General features: G+C 43.2%; 1 protein-coding gene across 1 annotated transcript; it reads left to right on the top strand.

The window, feature by feature from the left end:
* The first annotated feature begins 1,462 nt into the window (after positions 1–1,462).
* Positions 1,463–14,072, top strand: LOC144891634 (voltage-gated potassium channel subunit beta-2-like). Its single transcript, XM_078775284.1, is given in 7 exon segments — positions 1,463–1,526; positions 1,715–1,764; positions 1,802–1,925; positions 2,119–2,213; positions 13,310–13,430; positions 13,701–13,789; positions 13,983–14,072. Coding segments are annotated over 7 exon segments (633 nt in total).
* The last annotated feature ends 204 nt before the right edge of the window (positions 14,073–14,276 follow it).

Genomic DNA, 14,276 nt, shown 5'->3' with positions numbered 1-14,276 from the left:
GGTCAGCAAGAAAGTGTTGGATCATGCGAGCACGATGAGGCCGTGCATTGTCATCTTGGAAAACAAAGTTTCCTCGAAAGGCTGCACGAGCAAATGGAAGCAATGTTTCGTCCAGAATGGCCCTGTACTTAAACTGGTTCAGGTTTCCATTCAGAACAACCAGGTCAGTTTTGCCCCCTGCATGAAAAGCAGCCCAACGGTCACCCCACCACCTCCAGCTTTGACTCTTGGCACTATACAATCTTCGTTGTAGGCTTCATGCACTTGTCTGCGCACTCGGACGCGGCCATCTTGACGATAGACCAGAAATCTAGACTCGTCGCTGAAGATCACGTGATTCCAGTGTCCTGGCTGCCATTGACGGTGCTCTCTGGCCCACTGCAATCGGCGCTGGCGGTGTTGTCTGGTCAGACGTGGCTTTCTCAGGCGACGCCTGGCACGATAGCCTGCTTGAACCAGTCGTTGGTTGACTAGCCTTCTGGATACAGGCACATTTGTCAGTTGCTGCCACTCATCCCCAAGCCGATTAGCTGACTTGGTACGGCCATTGCGGACTAACCGGTGCAGATGGCGATCATCCCTCCTTGTGCTTCTGCGGGGACGTCCTGGCCTCGGTATTGGAGTAGGGACACCCCTCTGAGCATTTCGTTTCAGGATCTTTGACACCTGACCTTGATTGATGCCATACTCCCAAGCAATAGCACGCTGTTTCATGCCGTAATTTCGTAAAGCCACCACTCCATGACAAACAGCATTGTTGAGTTGACGGACCATCTCCAGGGGAAGCGGCAATATCTTTTGTAGACGTGCAGCAGTTGTTTTCCACTAATACAGAACACAACAACCCTTTTTTACCCGACTGTGAAGCCAATCGTCAAATGTACCTGTCCGTACATTTTGTCACGCCACCTGTGATATAATCCTGTATTGACTTCTTGCTGCGAAAGACAATCAGTGACATGGTTCTTTCAACAAAGAAACCACCGAAGCGTAAAAGAAACTCACCAGATTGATATACTGAGTTCAGAAATTAAACCCGTCAAGAAGAAAAAAAAATTCCATATTAAATGCCAAGTCTGTATATATATATATATATATATATATATATATATATATATATATATATATATATATATATATATATATATATATATATGAAATATATAAACATATACACACACACACACATACACACACACACACACACACACACACACACACACACACACACACACACCTCAAAATCAAGATCAGACAGCTCAACATAAGCAGGTTACGAATTGAGCTATCCTGCATTTGACGACAACACCCGGGCTCCCATCTCAGTAATAGCCGAGTTCGATTCTCCTTAACTTCCGAGATCCGACAGAACCGGCTGCATTCAAGTTGAAAAGTCATCCCTGGAGAGTCTGACTTGTTTTGCGTTAGTTGTGGATTTATAATTCAGTCTTTCTTGGAAGACATGGTTGATACAGAGGAGCTTCTTGGTTTCATGCTTCGGACCATAATTTGCTTTTATTACATTTGTTGATGGAAAGGTTGAGTTTATAGGCCGTGCCTTCTGTTAGAGCCAATCCATCTGAGGCAAAGGGAAGGAGAGAAGAAAACACATCAGATGTACTTAGATAAAAATTGTTAAATATTTACACTTGTTTGTCACACATCAACTTTTTCTTTTTGTAAATAACTTACTCAATTGTACTCCATAATGCAGGTCCCGTCCTCGGCAACGCTTCCCTCCTCAGATGTGTGCCACACAAGGTGGTGCGTACGTGCCCACATTTGATTTCTTGGCTGTTAGCAGGAGGCCTACTCAGTTGCACGGCAGTTCAGCCTGATCCCGCCTGTGTGCGAGCAAACAGAGTACAACCTATTCCATCGAGACAAAGTCGAGTTGCAGCTGCCTGAACTTTACCACAAAATCGGTGAGGTCACACTTGCCTGACTGCCATGTTGAAAGAAAAATAGAAACGATATCAGGGAAAGAAGCACACTGAAAATGTAAACTTGATGAAGGGATTCTTTTGTATTCATGGCACTGATTTAAATCTTTATTGTACCTTTTGAACCGAGTCTTGCCTGGGTAATGAGAAAAGGGTTGTTTACTTCCTGGTGCAGGCATCGGGGCCATCACGTGGTCCCCACTAGCCTGTGGGTTATTGACAGGGAAATATGATCATCGCATACCGGAAGACTCCCGGGCTTCTCTCAAGGTGCGTCCGAGGACAACCTTTGGTTTTTATTTAGCTTTGCCCAAAACCTTAAGAGAGCAATCATCTTTGGAACCCCATGAATATATCCATTCCACCCAAAAGCACAAATGAATGATAAAGAGGGCTTTGTATTCCTGCTCTTTCTTGCTCAGAGTAAGGTGGGGCAAATGCCCCTGGCATGAAAGGTGGGACGAGCTGTCACCCTTCTATATATATTTATATATATCCTCCTCTTTCATTTCATTGAATGTACTGTGCTAACAACCATCAATCAGAGGGACTTTTGCTGCAGACATTCAGGAACATGTGATCAGGACCAATGAGGTCATACAGGGTGGTTGGGGGGGGGGGGGGGTGTTCTGGAGGGAACAGAGAGTATCTTTCACCTACTTTTCCCAAAAGGGGAATCCTTATTAAATATTAATCCATTGTATTAATAATATTTATTTGAGAAATATCTCAATTTATTTCGCACAGGAGCAAATACACAACATTATTGCCATCGGCGTGATTTTAGTCTCCCCCGCCTTGCCCTCCTTCCCCCATCTCGCATGCTTCCACACCTCCACCTTCCCACCTTGCCTTTTACAGCTATCTTCTCCTAACATCCTGCATCTTTTTTCCTTGTCCATCCCTCTTCCATTATTTTTCTGCAATATTTTCTCCCCAATTTATTCCCTTCACACACCTTGCGCATATAGTGTGGAAGGTCGGGTCATATTTGAATTGAGATATAGACCACCGTTTTTACCCCATAGAGTATAGGACTTTTCTCCTTGTATTGAGGACATGTGGATAGGGACAGTCGTCCTGTTTTTTGTCTGCCACTGCAAGACGGTTTTTAACCTTCAGTACTCTTGATTAGCAACGAGAAAGGAGGCACAGAATTGGACTGCACTACTCAATGTCCACGGCACCAATAGGGTCAGGATCGACTCCACTGATTGGATCGCGATGCTGTCACTAGGTGTGAGGCAGCCCATGATCGGTAAGGAGGGATGTCGTGGATCCCTTCAGGGGTGCAAGAGGTGCATGAGGTGGCGTGCTCTCTCGCTGCTGAGTCTGAGAAGCACAGAGTGAGACAGTCTGAAGGAGAGATGCTCTCCTGTCGTATGCGTGGCTGGCAAAACTCAAGGCATATCCTGCTGTTCGCTCGCTGCTGGTACTTTGGAGACGTGGCAGTTTCATGCCTGCCTAATCATTTTCTATCTCGCCCGGTTTTAGTGTACATGGTCCCTTAGGGGGTTTGAGTTTCACTGTCTGTAAAGTGTAGCTATTTATCACCCCATGAAGTGAAAAGCTGTTCATTTGTCTAAGTACTGTTCAGCAGTATTTTGAGAAAATATTACTGCTTTTTAGGTCATCACATCACAACCAATCAAATCTGCCGCTTCCAGAACTCATACATGTCCTTGTTTCTCAGTTTCTCAAGACTGCATGGGTTAATGTGTCGCATGAACTCTCTAGAGTCTCGTTCATTGTGTCCGCAATTTTCGTTTGTGCTGTCTTGTGCTAAGTTTTTATTTCCCCCCTAAGTCCTGTGTGGAGCTGCCTGCTATCCATCCTGCGAAAATGTTTCGGTGATTGGTAGTCCCTGGAGGATTAAATTGGGTTCATTGTAATCCTGATAACGAACATGGGTAGACACGCTTGCTACATCATGCACAAACTCGACTTGCGGTGTTACATGTCAAAATCAGCCTTCGACGGCCATGTTCGAGGAGAATGACCTCGGCATGTACGATTGCCACACAACATTGCTTGCGGTCTTGGGAGGGGGTCATCTCTGACCACGATTCCCACACAACGTTGCTTGCGTTCTTGGGAGGGGCGTCATCTGTGACCACGATTCCCACACAACATTGCTTGCGTTCTTGGGAGGGGGTCATCTGTGACCACGATTCCCACACAACGTTGCTTGCGTTCTTGGGAGGGGGTCATCTGTGACCACGATTCCCACACAACATTGCTTGCGGTCTTGGGAGGGGGTCATCTGTGACCATGATTTCCACACAACGTTGCTTGCGGTCTTGGGAGGGGGTCGTCTGTGACCAGGATTCCCACACAACATTGCTTGCGGTCTTGGGAGGGGGTCATCTCTGACCACGATTCCCACACAACGTTGCTTGCGTTCTTGGGAGGGGGTCATCTGTGACCACGATTCCCACACAACATTGCTTGCTGTCTTGGGAGGGGGTCATCTGTGACCATGATTCCCACACAACGTTGCTTGCGGTCTTGGGAGGGGGTCGTCTGTGACCATGATTCCCACACAACATTGCTTGCGTTCTTGGGAGGGGGTCATCTGTGACCACGATTCCCACACAACATTGCTTGCGGTCTTGGGAGGGGGTCATCTCTGACCACGATTCCCACACAACATTGCTTGCGGTCTTGGGAGGGGGTCATCTGTGACCATGATTCCCACACAACGTTGCTTGCGGTCTTGGGAGGGGGTCGTCTGTGACCATGATTCCCACACAACATTGCTAGCGGTCTTGGGAGGGGGTCATCTGTGACCACAATTCCGACACAACGTTGCTTGCGGTCTTGGGAGGGGGTCATCTGTGACCCCTCCTTATGTTACATGATATTCTTAAAAAGCATGCTTTCAGAGGTGCTTTTGTGCTGTGAGATTGATGTCCACATGTCTACATGTCTACACCTCCTCTTACTCAAACTGCTTATAAATGAGCCTGAGCTTGAAAGGTCATTTTCTCTTTTTGACCACCTTGATTGCCTCATACTTGTCCTGAATGAACATGCATATAGGAACCGTCTTTAGAGGCCATTTTTCCCCCACAGAGCAGGGGTTGGCCTTTTTGGGCACCATGGTCCCCTTTTGAAGCAATGTTTTACAGCCATCTGGCATAAACCATTGGGAGGCATATCCTGCTGTACGCTATTAGGCAAATTGCAAATAAGAATATTATTATCAATATTATTATCTCAATAATATATTATAAATAAATATTATATAAATAATAAACAATAATAATTATAAACAATATAAAATAACAATATAAAACAATATAAAATAATAATTATAAACAATATAATAATAAATAAACAATAATTATAAATAATAATAATACAATAATATTATTATAAATAAATAATAATAATAATAATAATAATAATAATATATTATATAAGTATTATAATAATAATAAAATATTATTATATAAATAATAAATAATAATTATAAATAAATAAATAATAAACATATATTATATGAATAAATATTATTATCAATTGCAAATAAGAGGCAAAAATCAGACCCTTCCTGCCACCAACTCTGTTACTCACTTCTTGCAACACACAGTGAATTACCAGTGAGCTGGTACTCAATTTGTCAACCTTGGAAAGATGATAGGCTGAGTCAACCCCCCTGGCATTAACTCAGCGATCGACTGGGATTTGAACCCAGGATCCCAAGCCGGCACCTTAACCGCTAAGCCAACACCAGTAGTACATGGGCTTATGTATATTTGTGGACCGTTTTGCTAGATTCTTGGCAACTAGGCTTAAATCACTCTAAATAGCATATAAAATAAAATAAATTGCTGTTGCCAAATTTTCACGACATCTTCATGGCGGCCATCTTGGATTTCAAGATGGCCACCATTTCGGACCTATTTTGCCTTATATCTCACTTATTAATCAAGGTATCAGCACAAGAATAGTGTCCTTACCCACATTTTCGGGGTCAAGGAAGACAATGGTAATAATCAAATTTCAGCTGGATGGCCAACATCTTTATAATTTCAAGATGGCCACCATTTTTTAAGCTAGTTTTGCCCAAACTCCAGGTCAAAGCCATACTTTAAAAGGTTTTCATGTATATCAGGTTTAAATATAAATGTCCTGGTATTGAATCTATTTACTTTTACTCACAGGTACTTACATTTTTAGATAATGGTTAGGATTGGATTGGGAGGGGGTGGATAGGAGGTGGGGGGACAGGGGAGTTCTTCTGCCAGATCCACACCCAAATATTATCTAAAGAATCAAGCTACCGTACATCTAGTTTTAGTCAAATAATATTCCTGAAACTGTGTTGGATGACTTTTTAACAATCTTTATTCTTTTTAGATGTGCAGCAGACGACCTTGAGAAGTTGCATTCTTGGATAACTGTGGAGGAAGAACGACTGCCGGCATCATGACCACGCCAGAGGAACCTGCTGCTAAAAAGAAGCCCATTGACTTCAGTCTTTGTTTGCTATGCCAAGGGAAGAAATACATAAAAAGGAAAGTGCTTGAGCCTTTAAGCACACCACAGGCAGATACTGATACATATGAGACATTTTTGCGAAATCTCACCAAACGAGATACATACAGGAATCCGACATATGTGGCCATAAATCAGAGACTGCAAGGCTTATCCGCTGGTGATCTGATGTCAAGAAAAGCATTATGGCATCGGAGCTGTTACGGTATGCTGACACATATACAGCATATTGAACGTGATAAAGGACGATATGAACAAGCCACAAGTCAAATGGACACTCGTGTTCTGACCGGAGGTAAGAAACGAGGAAGACCATCAACAACTCCTATTCCAGAGGAAGCCTCCTGTTCAGCACCAGCAGAAAGGCAGACACGGTCGACAGTACCATCATTCTGCCGGAATATGTGCTTTTTCTGTCAGACTGTGAAACAGGACAAAAAGACCGGGACAGAAGAGATACGCTGTGAGTGTAGAAGCAAAGATATTGGTAGGTCAGTTAAACAGATTGTGGAAAACAGTGACAACAGTGTCTGGAAACTCAACCTTGTGGACTTTCTCGTTGAGGGAGATTTTCTTGCAAGGGACATAACCTATAGTAAGGGCATTTTATGAGATATTTCACAAATCTGTTAACTAAATTGTTACCAAAAAATTTCTTCACCAATATGTTTGTAAAGGTGTGTAATAACATGTGTTAAAATGTTGAAGTTCAACTCCCGTGGGAAACCCAGAAAAAAAGCTGTTGAATTCGGGTACCGAAAAATTATTTTCGAGAATTTTTATTTTTTAAAATCGGCCCTTAAGTAACTTATGAGGGGTCAAATAAGGGTTTTTCATGATTCTGAGTTGATTGTTAACATTTATATTTTCACTTTTACATTTACACACAAAGTAGCTTTTATTTCACATACATATATAATACTCAAGAGTTATTTCTCATTCACAATGTCAGAAGTTTCAACAGTCATTGTCTATGTCTTCTTCAGACTCAACAACATCATGACTGCAGTTTCTGCATGTAATGCCATTACAGACTCCACAGGCCGAGATGCACGTGACCCCATTCCTCTTGCAGCTGCATCGCCGGTTGCTGCAATCTCCATGACAATTACAGCTCGTGAACTGCAATAGCTCCTCAGGAGCAGTGGGGTCCAGTGTTGGAACTGGCTCATACCCATGCACACCTATTGTCCATCCATAGTCACTGGGGTTCAGAGACATGCTCTGTAGAAGGATCCTCTTTCAGAGTGGTGAAGATGGTGTTGAGGTCATTAGGGTCTCCTTCAATAACTGGGAGGAACTCGATCTGTGTGCTCTGCTTTGCATCATTAGCATGGATTCTCTTCATCCAGCCATTCCAGTTGGAGTGTGGGAACTAAGGATCGTTGGCTTTGATCACCCACCCCACTGCCCAGAGTGTGTCACCTGGAGTGAGGAGTGGCTGATCATGAGCCAGGGAGGAGGAAAGCTCAGCGAGGGGGAGAAACATGATCGCGTTCGTTCCTATCTGTTTCCTGTTCGTAAATGGAATAATCTTTACTTCAGTTCCTCTCAGGATCTTAGCTTTGTCGAGTGCCTTCAACTTCACCCGGGGGAAAGCTGCTGTTGTCTGTGGATCTGGCAAAGCTGGTGCCGGAGAGGTGACTTCGATCCAACCCATTGAGTGAAAGGGAGTGTTTCCATGAATAGAGACAATGTTTAAATCTATATTGTCTCCAACAAACTGAGTGACTGCATTGTTTGTTTCCCCAACCTCCATAAAGACCACCTGATCATTACTTGACAATTCACTTTCACTGGCTGGCACTTTGGCTGTCATCACTGATTGATCCTCAAGCGCAGCATCAACCGCAACCTCATCATTGATCTGTTCATCGGTTTCCTCCACAATGGTGTCAAGATTGCCAGAAGTATCTGGAACATCATCTCCACTCCTACTATTAAGGAAGCAGTATTTGTAGTTTTGTGTCTCCGTGTAAGACTCAGTGTATCCCAACCGGTGGAACTTGTTGAGCATCCATTTTGACCCAAATCTATGATCAAGTTGTATGGCAAGCCCCATTTGGTGTGGCAATATTCCAGACCGAGGTCGACAGGCCTTAATAAAATTCTGCCCCCAAACGGCAACTCTTTCATCTGTCTTGACAATCGGTCTCAAGAACATCTGAAGGCTTGCAGGAACAAGTGTCAGCTGACTATCGATGTCAGTCATACTGTGTGTGGTGGGGTATGACTTTGGACCTAAATCAATCAAGGCAATATCATTGGATATGAACTTGAGTGCCGTCTTTATGATCTGAGTCTTCTCATCTCCATGGTCAAGATTAGCATGATGGGCTCGCAGAATATTGTCGGTGCCATCTTTGAGACAGAGTACATCTGCCCTTCTTTCCTGTGTGTGAAATACAAGGTGTCTTCGTATTTCTCTAGAAGTTTTATCTTTAGCCAATGCTTTGAATAAGAAAGGCTCTTCTCTGGTGACTGATCAAACTCCTGCAGCCTTTCATGGACTTGGTCCATGTTCATTACCCCATGCTCTAATTCTGAGTCTAACCATTCGCAGAATTCAATAAAAACTGCCTCTCGCTCCTCATGCTGTCCTCTGTCCTCTCTTCCTTTTTCCTTCCTCATCAGTCTTGGACAAACGGTCACCTCTCGCAAACATAAGTTTGCATCGCAAATGGTACAGTGTTTCTTCTGCTACCAAGTCGTTGATCCCTTCCAGGCGTCCAGTGACTTCAGTGCCCCAGTCATCCCCGTGACTCCGTGCTGTCTTCAGCAAGCTTGCCTTCAGTGTATCTGCAGTCAAATTATCTGGCACTCTGTATTTCTTTCTAGCTTGTGCTGGATTATTTTTGTAGAGCTGGGCTGGTTGGTTGCAAAGAATGCATACATCCTTATACAGGAGGTCAACTGACTGTGATCTTCTAGAACTGCAGCCAGTTGATGAACTGAACTCACAAGTAGTGCGTCTTCGCTTCAACTTTGATGACTCTTTCTCTGCCTTTGATGCTTGAGCTGACTTCTTGGTGGTTGCAACAAAGTTGTTGTACAGATCATTTTTACACTTCTGGTGGTACCTCAGTTTTCCTTCCTTTTGAGCCTCCTTCATACGTTCCACAACAGTAACATTTTCGACAGTTTCTGCTTGTTTCAATAAAGTTGAGTATCCCTTTGGAGTTGCCTGTATGAGCCTTTCAGCTGGTGTATCCGAGCGTGCACAGATTAAGCAATTGAGCACAGGTGGAGTAATGTCTTCATCCATATTGCTAGACTCCATGTCCTGCAAAGTAGAAAATGAGATATATTTAGAAATTATTTTTCCACAAAGGAGTGTCTGTGGTGAAATATAAATGTTAACAATCAACTCAGAATCATGAAAAACCCTTATTTGACCCCTCATAAGTTACTTAAGGGCCGATTAAAAAAAATAAAAATTCTCGAAAATAATTTTTCGGTACCCGAATTCAACAGCTTTTTTTCTGGGTTTCCCACGGGAGTTGAACTTCAACATTTTAACACATGTTATTACACACCTTTACAAACATATTGGTGAAGAAAATTTTTGGTAACAATTTAGTTAACAGATTTTCATATGTTTCCCTTACTACTACCTTAAGAGCTGTTTGACCTCCAACTGGAGTCGCTACGTGCAAATGCCACAGCGCAAAAATTGTGCAGGTGACCGAAGTGGTGATTGGGACTTAGGACAGTGAGAGAGATTTGTATCAGCTGAAATTGAGTTCTTCGCTGAATTACAGGATTGCATCGATGATGGACAGTTTGTCTCAACACCTGAGGCTGATGAGGTCTACAGTAACATGATGAGGGACTATGGTATTCAGAATCACAGCATCACCAGGGGCAGGCTGTTAAAGAAGATCCGTGAGAACATTTGTTGTGATATTACCGATGGTCAAGGCCAAAAACCTTCTGTCATTCATGGCAAAAAGGCAAGAAGGACAGCAATAGATGCTGCAATTGAGGTGATTCCTAAAGCTGTGGAGAAAGGAATTCTTAATGCAGAGAAATTCGGACAGGAGGCTTACAGTGCATTTGTAGAAAAGAGAATAAAGGGAAACCAAAACCTGTGGTCGACAATGACCAAATTGACATTGCCATCTTGGAATTCGGTCGGCAAAGACCTGTTGGTGAAAACTGGTAGTGAGGTAGTGGCACTGAAAGTGACGACATCCCTGTTTGCTCGACTACTAGTCATTGCAAGGTCATCGAGGGAAGCAGTGGATCTAGAGGAAGTGGTAGGGGCACATGAACTGTCCAATACCAATAGAACTCTTCTCCAGCCAAATGGAATGGTCCACCCCACCACCGACAAGAGCAAGATCATATCACTCCTGGAGGGTCTTGTGAAATCCAGTGATGACACAAACTCAAGTGACCATGCTGAAGAACTTGCAGAACACCCTGAGAATGTGCAAGAAAGACCCAGGACATGCTTAATTGTTGATGGAATGGCGCTATTGCAAGAATTAATGAGTGTCAAGAAATTTCAGAACTGCAAGGAGCTAGGCACAGCGTATGTACAGCTAGCCGAATGCAGAGGACGTGCTTATGATCAGCTTCGGGTTGTGTTTGACAATTACACAATTGATGCATCATTGAAGGAAGGAACAAGGGAACGTCGTAGAGGCAAGACCAAGGCAGTGAAAAACTATATTGTTGATGAGCAAACCAAAATCAAGGACACCAAGTCATTCCTTGCTAGTAATGTCACAAAGGATTCACTGACACTCTTCCTGGCAAATAGATTGATCAACAGTAGATCCTCCATGCAGATTGTAACAGTGACAAGGAGAAGTGTCCAGAGCAATTTTGAATGTGAAATTGCTAAAGAGGTCAGTAGCCAGGAGGAAGCTGACACACTCATGATTTTGCATGCAGTGCAACTTGTGAAAACAGGATTCATTGTGAGTATCTATTCCCCAGACACAGATGTGTTGTTACTTGCTCTACGTCGAAGTGATGACCTAGTAAGTGATGCTGCAGTTATCATGGGCACTGGAAAAAACCGTCGGAAAATCTTACTAAGGCCAATCTATGAACAGCTTGGTGCTCAGAGGGCAAAAGCACTTGTTAATTGGCATGCTCTCACTGGCTGTGACACCACTGGCCACATTCAGGGCAAGAGTAAAACAACTTGCTTCAAGGCATTCACTGAAAGTAGTCAAACAGTAGTGTCAGCAATTGCTCAGCTTGGAGAGGGTGATAAACCATCTGATGCTGTCCAAGAAGGATGTGAAGAGTATTTCTGTCGCCTCTTATGTCCGAAAGGTGTCACAATAAGAAGTGCTGCTGAACTACGATGGCACCTATTCCGCCAGCTGAAGGCTGATCAGGGAGTCGAGAAACTAACACCAACTGGTGGTGCCTGGAAAGAGCAGGTCCAGCGTGCTCATTTGCAAGCACACACGTGGGCACAAGATCTAACTCTAAATCCAACTGTGATCGACCCAAACACCTTGGGATGGGAAACTGTTGGAGGCGAATTGAGACCAGTCCTGGCGCAGGTTGCAATTGCTCCAGCCTCAATTCTCCAACTTGTTCGCTGTGGCTGTGGACGAGCTGCAAAGAGTCCTAGCAAATTGTGTTCACGCAGGTGTTCATGCAAAGCTAGGAATGTAGTCTGTACCGAATTGTGTAACTGTGATGCTGATTTGGAGAAATGCTGCAACACTGATGCCCAGCCTATTGGGAATGACATTGTGTTTGATCAGTAGAGAGCCCGTCGTTTGGATTTTTTATAGGAGTTGTTTGATGAAACAAACTGATTAACAAACTGTAGCATTGCTTTCAGAAAAGGCTTAAGTCTATGATGGATGCTAGCCACCACAACTAGTCTTCATCAATTGTCTCAGACTAAGACACTAGGCTATGTTTGCTCATACTTTGATTAAAAATGGCGGCCATCTTGAAATTATAAAGATGTTGGCCATCCAGCTGAAATTTGATTATCACCATTGTCTTCCTTGACCCCGAAAATGTGGGTAAGGACACTATTCTTGTGCTGATACCTTGATTAATAAGTGAGATATAAGGCAAAATAGGTCCGAAATGGTGGCCATCTTGAAATCAAAGATGGCCACCATGAAGATGTCGTGAAAATTTGGCAACAGCAATTTTTTTATTTTATATGCTATTTAGAGTGATTTAAGCCTTGTTGCAAAGAATCTAGCAAAACGGTCCACAAACTTTGGTTTCCCAACATAAGCCCATGTACTACAGGCTTGCATGAACATGGGTATGAGGCGTATAAAGTATTTTTTTATATGTTGCTTAAATCAGAGTTCAAGCCACAATCACTGGGATATCAGCCCAGAGTCCTCACAACAAAGCCACCACTTTACCTACTTAATGGTTCACACATATCATATTTTTAAAGAGAATCACTGTGGGAATGCAGAAAACTGTTAGCAAAGTTTGAAATCACAACCATATAACCACCTTTAGGTGTTGAAATCACAACCATGATAAACTTTATCTGAAGCATTGCTATGAAAGAGTGTGTTTTCAAATTTGTCCCCTCTTACTTGTTCGTGTCAGTGTTTCCTCCCATCTTGTGTCTCTCTTCCTTTTCTGGGTGTTTATTCCCTTCCTTTTTGTGCCCAATTGTTCCCCCACTACCCAACTGTCAGTTCATCCTTACTCTTCCATGAGCCTCGCTCTTGATGTGCATGGTGGTGATGAACTATCCAGTACAATTAAAAGTATTATTGATCTGGTACAGCAAATAAGAGGAAATGGTTATACCTTCTCCCATTACTTACAAAAAGGATGCTGAAGGGAATTTGGGTTTCGACATGAATACGTCATACCTGTTCGTTTAAACTCTTCACTCGATGCAGGGATATCAGTGGCTCAAGGAAAAGGTGCTCAGTGAGGAGGGAAAGAGGCAGCAGGGACGTCTCAAGGAACCACAAAGCATCACTGAAAGGCTGGAGTGCACAATGTGATGATGGGCCTCGGGCATGATGTCAGAGACTCAACTTTTTACCATAGTAAAGCGATGTTCTCATTTTATGGATGTCATGCAGAGCCATCATTACATTGTGCGACAATTACACGAAGTCAAAAGTCTCAACTGATGCTCAATGTCTGGTTCTATTTGCATGGTGCCTGCTCAATGTCTGGTTCTATTGGCATGGTGCCTGCTCAATGTCTGGTTCTATTAGCATGGTGCCTGCTCAATGTCTGGTTCTATTAGCATGGTGCCTGCTCAATGTCTGGTTCTATTAGCATGGTGCCTTCACAATGAAGGTGTGAGTTCGGTGCTCCTGAGGGCTACCAAGGTGGAGCAACTCATCGAGAACCTCGGAGCTATACAGGTAGCGTATCAACCAAATATTATGGTCCTGAGACGTATTGTTTTCATTCTGCTTGTTCAATTTGTAAATTTAAAGATGTAAATTTCAATTTCCTGTTCAATTCTCTCAACATTTTCCCCAATATATCGAAATGCACAATTATTTAAATTTCTTCCAGGAAGTTAACTTGAAAATTGTTGATTGACCTACACAGGTGCTTCCTAAGTTGACAGCTGCGCTGGTGGCGGAGATGGACAACATTCTTGGAAACAAGCCAGCCGGACGGAAGGAATGCCGTCCTTAGGAAAGTTTTTCTCGACTTTGTCTCCTGAAACATTGGCTCCACATCACACTTTCTCTCAGGCTTGGGTACCCAAGTTGGCCAAATGTATTATGTTCAGCCAATGGGAAAGGCAAGGAAATTTAGCAATAGCTAAAAAAATGGAAGTGTACAAGAATGAATATCAAGTCAAGGTCAAGGGTGACCTACAGTGGTCCCGGAATATTT

Source organism: Myxine glutinosa, chromosome 4 (genome assembly GCF_964187855.1).
Source record: "Myxine glutinosa chromosome 4, kmMyxGlut1.1, whole genome shotgun sequence".
NCBI lineage: Eukaryota > Metazoa > Chordata > Myxini > Myxiniformes > Myxinidae > Myxine > Myxine glutinosa.
Note: the sequence above shows the minus strand (reverse complement) of the source record. Positions and strands in the feature narration are given on the sequence as shown.